Consider the following 10,183-nt stretch of genomic DNA (forward strand, 5'->3'; position numbering starts at 1 on the left):
ACTAAAGTCATTGTCCCTGTACCACAGGAATCTCAGGTAATTTCGGTGATGATTGTGGACTGATAAAACATTTGTTCTATGTCGCCGGTGATGGCAACCTTCTCTTTCCTGAATCTCATGAGAATTCCTGCTAAACTGTTAGTTAGGTCTGGTCCACTCATAAGAACACTGTTTAATGACACACCGTCGTGTTTGCTTGATGAATCAAAGACTATTCTTATCTTGTCTTTTTTCATTGGGTGATAGACGCCAAACAATGGTAAATACCAACATTCTTCTTCGTCTTGTAGACTTGGTGCAAGCTCCGCATGCCCTTTGTCGAGAATACCTCTCATGAATTCCATACAGTGTTTCTGTTTTGTAGGGTTCCGTCTTAATGATGCGTCTAGACTCTTGGCTCTTCTATAAGCCTCAGCTTTGTTGTTTGGTAGTCGAACTCGCAGAGTACGAAAAGGTAAAGGTGCTGACCAATGACCGGTTTCGTCCTGACAAAATTCTAGGTCCATCATCTTCACAAACTCCTTATCTTCTATGGATAATCCTTGTTTATTGTCATTCGCAGTCTCTATGAATATATCGTTGTTTGTCGTTTTCACGGCAATCTTACTTTCGCATGGCTGGAACAGCGACGGCCTTCCATCACTATGTATATACGTCTTCATTACGTTGACGTTTGATTTATGCGCATCTAGGCACACCTCACCTACTACTACCCAGCCCAACCCAAGCCTCTGTGCGAATGGAGCATTAGGTCTTCCAAGGCGTTGTTCGTATACATGGTGGGCGTCTGGGACATCACGGCCTATCAACAATACTATGTCAACATCTGGTCTTAGTGGAGGAATCGGGATATCACTCAGGTGATCGTGGTACTGTGTAACTTCCGGCGTCGGTATTTCAGAATGTGTGTCTGGAATCTGTACACATTCTAGCACTCTGGGTAGCGATATACTAAAACTATCATCAAGTGCAGACACTGTAAGCCCACTTAACGTCCTACCACTAGTCTGGAAACTTCCTGAACACGATACAAGGGTGTAGCATTCTTCACCAACGGACTCCGAGTCTGTACACAATATATCAAAAAGTTCCGGCCTACACAAAGTACGGTTGCTCTGGTCGTCAAGGATACAATACACAGTTCTGGCCCTTGCCGGCTGACCATTAGGGTAGACTTTGGCTAGTACGGTTTTGGAGCACGACTTACCAGAAAAGCCCTTACCACATACCTTTGTGCAACTGCTACGCACCTGCTGATCTGTACCAAAGGTAGGTGGCCGCTGGTTGTTCGTAGATGGTCTCTCCCTGCCGTGATCCTTTTGGGATACACTCTGAAAATAATGTAAGGCAGACGGGTGTCTGTCGCTATCACATTCGCTGCATCTACCTGTAAATGTACATGATTTAAAATTGTGGTCTACAGCATTGCAACATTTGTAGCAAATATTGTGATCTTTCAGAAACTTTTTTCTTTCAGACACAGATTTTTTCTTAAATGTTTTACATTCATTTAATGTGTGAGTATCTGTATTTGCATGAAAAGGGCATGTGTTACATTTAAACACCTCGGTTTTACGTACACTAACTCTGGGCCTAGGCTTTTCAATAACCCCTTGTTTGTCTTGTTTCTCATACATACTATACGTTACACTTAACCCGGGGTCTTTAACATTGAGCTCATTTCTCTTAGAAATGCACAGAATTCACCAAAAGGTGGGAAGTGTACTTGATTCACTCTCTTGTAGGTAGATGCTCTCGTCATCCATCTGTTTTGTAAGTGAACCGGAAGTTTGTTTACAATCGGACGAACTCCAGTAGACGAATCAAAGTAACTCAGCAACGTTGAATACTGGGGATCCTGTTTCACCGCGTTTGATTCATTGCACAAGTCTGATAACTCATATAACTTCTTGTTGTCTTTTCCAGTGAGCCTAGGAAATCTATCAAGCCTTTGCTTAAACGCTGATTCCACTAATTCGGGCGAACCGTATCTTTCGTGTAAGCGCTCCCATAATATTGTGAGACCATGTTCAAGATTGTTCGAGCTTGCTTGTCGTACACTGATAGCATAAGTTTTCGATTCCGGTCCAAGATACTTCATTAAGAGATCAAACTCTTCTGCAGGCGATGCTTCAAGGTCTTTTAAAATGGTGCGAAAGCTGGTTTTCCACATTCCAAAGTTCTCTGACTTGTCGTCAAACTTGTAAAATCGTTCCGTTAATAAGTCTCTCCTCAGTAGGTATTTTGAAATGTCCGAATACTGTTTATCTGAACTCAATGGCCGGAAGGGCTCTGCCCCCTGGTCCAAACCAGATGTGCATCGTGACACCGCACTGTTTTTCATTACGGCAGTCTGTTGAAGATTGTCAACATATTCAGCAGGGTCCCATTTAGGCACTACAGAGGGTTCTACACTTAGCTTTACTGAATCTACTTTGGGTACAACACTGGGTTTTATGTCTAACTTGTGTGTTTCTATTTCGGGTTTAACACTGTGGGATACACTTGGTTTGACCATATCTACTCTAGCATTCACAACAGGAATAGCTGTTTGATCCAAATCCACTTGGGGTTCCATTGTGGTAATGACTGTTCTGTCCAAATCTAATTTGAGGTTAACAGTTGACTTTACACTTTCAAACTCTTCTTCATAGGCTTTCAGTTCGACTTCTGCCACCACAACGTCTTTTTCCTTCTCAAGCACTCTTATATCTGCATCGAGTTCTGTTTTCTTCCTTTCTGTTAAGGCTTGCATGTTCGACTGCTCCTCCACTAGTCTTGCCTTTTGTTTTATAAGCTCTGCTTCCTTCCTTTCGAATTCGAGTCTTGCCTTAGCTGCCACTGCTCTTGCTTTCTGACTGGCAACACTGCTGTGACTGCTTTTACTACTGTGGGATGAATGCACTGACTTAGCCGACGATGGGGACAAATTTTTTATCAGTCTCTCCATTTTATTTAATGTACTGACTACTGTCTCGGACGTTGTTCTGTGAATCACCTCTTGAGATTCTTGTTCTTTTAGACTGTCTTCAGTACGAGTTGACGACAGATAGTCTTGGCATTTCTCAAATACGGATTCATAAAATTCATAGCAATAGTTCAAGTCGGACTTTAAATTCTTAATCACATCTCTAGACAGATCACTGTTTTCAAATTTAATTATTATCTGTTCAATGTCTCTTCGACATGATATTAAGTCAGTTCTGTATTTATCTACTTGTGTGATATATACTTCTTCTGCTTTTTCTGTTAACTTTCTGACTCTTTTCTGTTCTTGATCACTGTCTGACATCTTGATATATTTGTATATGTGTCCAGGTTCTTTTACTGTAAAGTCCTTGACTTCCAAGAAAGAATAAAGACATATAACAGTACATCGTTTATTGTTCGTCTTCTTCTTGGAAGTCAAAGACTTTACAATTAGACAGGTTAAAGTTGAAATCACCAGTTACAACTATGTCTGAAATGTTAGTGTCAAGAACTAAACTGAGAGAATCTTCTATCAAAGACGTGTATATGGCATTTGAATTTGGGGGTCTGTAAAAGGTACCAATTAAAACTCGTTTCGAGTGGGTGAAGGATACTTCAACCCAAATACACTCGAGGTCTGTTCGTTCGAGATCTGGTCGTCGAGTATAATGTAGGCTATCCTTAACATAAACAATAACTCCGCCATGACTATCTCCTTTTCTGTCCTTTCTTTCTGGCGCATGAAAACCTCTAAATCGTATAGTCACTAGAGCTGAGCCATGTTTCGGAAAAAGAAAGGACATCAAAAGAGCTGAACTCGGCTTCCAGAACATCAACCTTGTTAAAGAGACTTTGTACATTGTAATGCAGCACAGAGAGACAACCAGTTCCCGACATAAGATCTGACAATGACTGTGGTATGGTAGAAGTAGATGAGCACGTTGAGCTAACAGAGTGAGTTGATGATGGACCAGGATTCGGATGAACGTCGCCAGAAAGAACCAAGAGGCAAACCAGCCATGTAATAAAGGTCGTAATGAAAAGTGTGCTAATAGATTTATTTACGAAAGAAGTATTTCGTAAATAGTTAATTCCAGTAAGGGATTGTCTATATGGGTGACTAATATTGTGTTTTATTTGAATTTTTACCTGCGTGTAAGCACTGTACGTGTATATGTTATTTGAATAGCTGGACAAAATTGTAATTATATGCAGAAATATAGACAGTTTCCACGGACTTGTGTATGACTGCATGATCAGCGAAAGGCGATTATTACACACTATGTGATTGATGCAACCAACAACATGAAAGATATTGTAAGGAGCATACAATCATACACAAAAAAAATGTGCAGATCGCAGTCCAACATTCAAAGAAATCCAAATCAAATAATGGCTGCAAATATAAAACAGAGATGAAAAATCTTTTATGACACACTGATGAAAATAAATGAAAAGAAAGAAATTCATAATCGTTTGATATATGGGATGTAAAAAAAATAAATATGATGAAAAATATCAGATTTCATTTACAGCGAAAGTTTTACACGTTTACTAGAAAGATATTTGAAATATATATATGATACGATATATCGTGATTGTAACAGAAAACTGTGGTCTAATTTGATATTAATATTGCTTATACAAATTTCCTAGGAATTAATATTAAATGAAGATAGCCTTGACAGAGGAAAGTTTACACAACTAGAAGCGAAGCAGTGACTAGAAGACAAAACAAAAAAGAGAAAGATTTGGACTTGTGAATAGTATAGACATGATAAAAACTTTTATTTTATGTTTCTATTAATATTAAGTTAAAGCCATACGATCCTTTGGTATTAATTAGAAAAGTGTTTACCTAAAATATCATCTAGGTTATCAGATGAAAACTCTAATTGATTAAATTCATTTATCTTACAGAAGAAAAGGAATTAATTTACAAGAAAAGTGTTATAAATTTGTACATCTGACATATCTAACATAAGTTTAAAACATAAGCAATGATTCAAAAAACAATTGATAAATTTAATGATAATTATGAATGATACTGGAGTCCAAAATATAGTGCATGTAGTGAGCTTGAAGAATGTGTGTTTCTTACTTTATGCAGACAAATATTGTAGATCGTGTTTTATATATTGGTTGTAGAAATTATAATTCATTTATTACGAACAAAATTACATAAGTAGATATCAATCATCAATTTGCATGAATGAAACATCCATACGATAAACACATTGAGAATACACTACATGAATGAACGATAAAATGTAAAAGCTATTGTATAATCAATCATCAATTTGCATGAATGAAACATCCATACTATAAACACATTGAAAATACACTACATGAATGAACGATAAGATGTATACGCCATTGTATAAAAAGGTAGTAGAGTCCAAATCATAATCGTCAAAACCATTTTTAAACAACAATCGATGCTGTCTCGTACAAACATTCCAAGTCAACAGCATGATAAACTAGTGTAAATATAGTTTACAGGAAATCGGCGAGAGTAGTCTCCCTTTATCTCACCTCGCAAAAATTTATTTAGAAAATTATTTGATAATAAATCATCTATACCATTACAAATCGTTATATCTGAATTGTCATTAATACAGCTAGAGCATGTAAATACTAGATCCGCTATGAAGTGAACATCTCTTTGACGCGATATTGGCATTTAAGGTATTGGACCCCTAATAGTGATGTTTTAAAAATGGCATTTGCTTGGTATATTCTTAAAGTTGACCATGTTTCACACTGTGTTGCAAATTTTAAACAACTTTCACCGTGCCGTTTTTTGTAAAAATTGTATAATATATGGTATTTCCTCACACTCAAGAAGAGACAAAATTCAATGTGATGGCCACTATCTAAAACGCTTGCAGATAATTCATTACAACATTAATTTTGATAAAAGAAACATCAAACTATTGTTAAACAATTATAAAACACAAAATAAAACTTTAAAAATTTTTTTTCTCTAGGGTGCCTGAAGAAAACAAATTTAATGAGACAGAATTTTAACTCCAACATTGAAAAATCAAGGTCGAATCCGGTGGGTCTGTTTTGAATTTTGCTCACTTCATTCAAAAATAACCTTGGGGCAATAGTAAAACCTACCTACATTTCTTCCACAACATGTAATCTAACGAATGAAGGCAAAATAGAGAACTTTTACCGCACGTAACTCAGTATTTTTAAAAATGTCTAACTCTACCCCTTCTGATTCAGAGGTAAATTCACATTAAACAGCAAAAAATTGCTTATAAAATGAAAATTTTCCACTTTTGTACAATTCATCCATAATTAGTCTTGAAAGAAGCAAAAACTTACTAGAAAAAAAGGAAAACATGGGAAAAAAAATTTGGTCCCAGTGGGGTTTGAACCTACGCCCCCCTGAAAATTGCAGTCAAAGTAGGTTTATGGTAGGAATTGAATACTCTTCAAAAAGGAGATACTCTATTACGGGTCCAATACCTTAAAAGATACATGTACTACAATTACGAGTACAGCGCATTTCAGTAAATATGAATTGCTTAAAAAATGCATTTAAATTGGTCAAGTATATATAATGCCAAGATATTTCAGCGTTTGTACACAAAATAGTTAAGAGAGTAGCGCTTCTTAATCTACTCAGAAAAAAAAATCGTCTGTATAATTTCATATCAATAAATGGGTTTAATAGGAAACATTTATTGTACATGTATTATAACGTATTGATAAAAACCACCTTCGGTTAAGTCACACCCGAGTTAGTGTGTCGAATACATTGATCAAGTGCAAACATGTATAAATATAACTTTATGACAAATCCAGCTATACTGTTCAACAAAATCATGGTGCCCACAGCACAGTCACTTGAAGACAAGTTAATTCAAAGGATTTGATGCAGCAGTCGCTGCCGCATATGAAGCTGGTTGGTGAGGAATTGGCATTATGCTTTTCACCTTAGCAAGATCGGACTCGGTTGTGACACGGTGGATTCTACGACCGGCGTCCCTCACCATGACAGAGCCGTCATGGGTCCAAGCTCCTAAAAGTTGACGTTCTTTAAGAAGCTTCCTCGCCTGATAGAATAAAGTTGAGCGTGATCTAGTTAAATCCTCATTCACAAATTTACCTGGAAATCCATGTGACTTCAGCTTGAACCGCGATCGATAGAAATTGCTCCTCGCTCTGTATGTTGTAAATTTGACGATGATGTCACGTGGTTTACCGGTTTTCGAAGGGCCAATACGATGGGATCGGTCTATATCGGTTAGAGACACCCTGGCTTCCAGAACAGTAGCAAGCTGAAGTATTTTGCAGTCTGTAGTTTCTTTTTGGTCAGAGTGACCATCGGTATTGGATTCTTGATCGTCGTTTAAGGATAACATTTCGTCAGTACTGTCCTTTTCTAAGGATTTTCCGTTCATGTTCGTGTTTTCGGACACAAGGGTCAAACCTTCCTCTGGTACGCCACTAATACGCAAACAGTTACGCCTGCTATATTGTTCTGCAGTGTCAGCATCAAATTCAAGTTTGGCAACACGCGCACGCAATGATTCATTTTCATTTTCCAGATGCTGAATTTTTGAAGACAACCCAGACACAACCCCTTCGATAATAGCCTGCATTTGACTTTCATTGTCTGATTTAAGCTCGGATCGAAATGTCCTTTTTAAAGCTTCGCTGATAGCTAAAATGTCATCACTCGAAAGGACAATATGCGGCTCAATAGTTTTTGATTTCTTCAATTCAGAGCTATCAAGTGGCGAGGATAACTGCCTTTTCTTGCTATCTGACTTTGATGTTCCGATTATGAAAGACAAATACTTCATAACATCATATCCTATAAAATCAGCATTTCCGAATCGTAACTTTCATCATATTTCTTCGTTTTTGTTTGTTTATATAAAACTGTGAACCGCCATTGTCGGAAGCGGAAGTATCATAGAAGATGGCTGGCTTCAAGGTCAAGGTCACTCTTAGGCGTCAAATGTCATACCTTCGGGCGTATATTGCTCCGCATTGCGGTGTTCTTGTTTCCTAAAAGAATCATTATAACACTTCTAGTTAGTACTAGGGGCGTTTGTTTATTTTCAGTCACATTCGACTCTATTGCTTTAGATGCAACGTTAGTATATTTCAGAGAAATCACGATCATCATATTAGTCCTCGAATGGCAGAAAAGACGGGGCACATTTTATCACCGTACGTTTAACATATCATGCCCGTACATTATAAGTTGTGTTACTGGTTTTCACTGAATGCTGTGTATATTTTGCGGCAGAGTGATACTTTATTGTTAAAGGGTTTCGCGACGACACATGGGTCAATAGCAAAGATATATAAACATAACAACAACAGCAACGAAAAGTAGAAAGTAACTTATAAATGTGAAAGATGAATTATATATAGTTATACTATATTGTATTCTATAGTTATGTCCAGCTGTGTTAAATAGCAAGACAAAGGTCACTAGAAAGAAAAGAGTTCACTCATTCAGAAAGATACGTTTTTAGAGTAATATCACAGACTATATAAATATACAATTTTTGAAGGGTCGTGAGTACAATTCCCTTCGAGGTGATAGTGCTTTTGGTTATAAGTTTGTGTAATCTATTATTACTGTTTTCAATTACGTTAGATTATTGATATTAGATAATAATAATCAACAGGTTTCTATTTTTGATTTACATTTAATTACGATGCAGCATAGAAAAAAAAAATCATCAAAGCTTTTCCTTTATTTCACGTCCCTTTAAAGATGTACTATGCTCACATTTTACATGAATATTTCATCATTGCATATTGATCTAAATCTAGAAAATCCCCATTAAACATCTTTACCTTGGCTAAACATATAAACTACTGAGTAAACAAAATCACATTTAAATGTCTGACTCAAATTTGATTCAAACAAACTTCCAGAGTTTTAGTAGCGTAATATATTCATTCTGTGTTACTTACACATTAATTAGTATGAAGTATTTAAACCTTACACACTACCTTTAGTACTTGCAAACATGTTTATTTTATAATTCCATTTTATCATTAATTAAAAGATATGAGATAATTGTTCATATATTCAAATATGAAATTTGGGCATAATATATCTTTAATTTTGTATAAATGACGTAACTTTTATTCAAAATAACATAATGCTAAATAATTATGTATGTGTACTATGTAAACTACAACAAACTTCACTTTCAGCACCAAAAACGAACATCTCCTATCAGTCATTTGAAGATGATAATAGATTTAATTTTAAAAAATGGCCGCCATTTTGATGACGTCATAACTCGGTCCAGTCGCAGAATTCAGACTGGGGACATGGCTAAGAATGAACTTCAGACATTATGGAACAGATTGGTATATGTCGCCATTAATCTTTTTTCCAATCGCACGGGACCCAAAATATGGCTCTAAGCGAATACACTAGACCATTATATTTCAAATGTAGTAAAATGTCTGGAATCAGATAGTATGTCTCTTGTTCAATGGTTCACAAATAATCAAATGAAAGCTAACCCAGATAAATTTCAAGCCATTTGCTGTCGGTAACAAAACCAAAAAAGAAAACATTTATTTATAATCTAGTTTTAATCTTGATAAAATCAATATTCAGTGTGAAGATAATGTGGTACTTTTAGCTGTAACTATTGATTTTTAGCTTAAATTTGTTGCACATGTTTCCAACATACATGTATGTAAAAAGGCTTCAAGGCAGCTAAATGTCCTAAAAATTGGAAATTGGAAAGGCGACTGGGAAAATTCTGCATTTATCATTCATTTATTTTGTTAAATGAGAATTATTGTCCCATTACTTGGCACTTTTATGCGTGTGTGTGTGGGGGAGTGGGGGGGGGGGGGGGGGGGGGGGGGGGGGGGGGGCGAGGGGGTCAACACCAAAAAGATTCAGGAAAGAGCACTCCGTTTTATTTATAGTGATTATACTTCTGATTATAATACATTGAATTGTCTAAGTTTAAAATGCAATCCTTAAACATCAGGAGAATGAGGACCATAGTTTTTGAAGTCTTTAAGATCACAAACAAACAAGGACCAACTTATTTACATGATCTGATCAATATTAAAAAACAAAATTATTCTTTTAGATATACTGGAACAGCCGGTATGCCTCAGGTTATGGTGTCAACTCTTTCCGCTCATATCCTGCCAAACTATGGAATTCTCTTCCACAACATTTTAGAAAAGAAAG

At 36.4% G+C, this 10,183-nt stretch overlaps 1 protein-coding gene across 1 annotated transcript; it reads right to left on the bottom strand.

Moving 5' to 3' along the window:
* Positions 1-32: 32 nt before the first annotated feature.
* LOC128552469 (uncharacterized) lies at positions 33-1,637 on the bottom strand. Its single transcript, XM_053533509.1, has one exon. The coding sequence runs from the start codon at positions 1,635-1,637 to the stop codon at positions 33-35; it is 1,605 nt and encodes a 534-aa protein (XP_053389484.1).
* Positions 1,638-10,183: the final 8,546 nt, after the last annotated feature.

Source organism: Mercenaria mercenaria, unplaced genomic scaffold, assembly GCF_021730395.1.
Source record: "Mercenaria mercenaria strain notata unplaced genomic scaffold, MADL_Memer_1 contig_2827, whole genome shotgun sequence".
NCBI classification, from domain to species: domain Eukaryota; kingdom Metazoa; phylum Mollusca; class Bivalvia; order Venerida; family Veneridae; genus Mercenaria; species Mercenaria mercenaria.

Excerpts from the sequence above, each read along its gene's own strand:
- LOC128552469 (XM_053533509.1), bottom strand. The coding sequence starts at position 1,637 with ATGTATGAGAAACAAGACAAACAAGGGGTTATTGAAAAGCCTAGGCCC.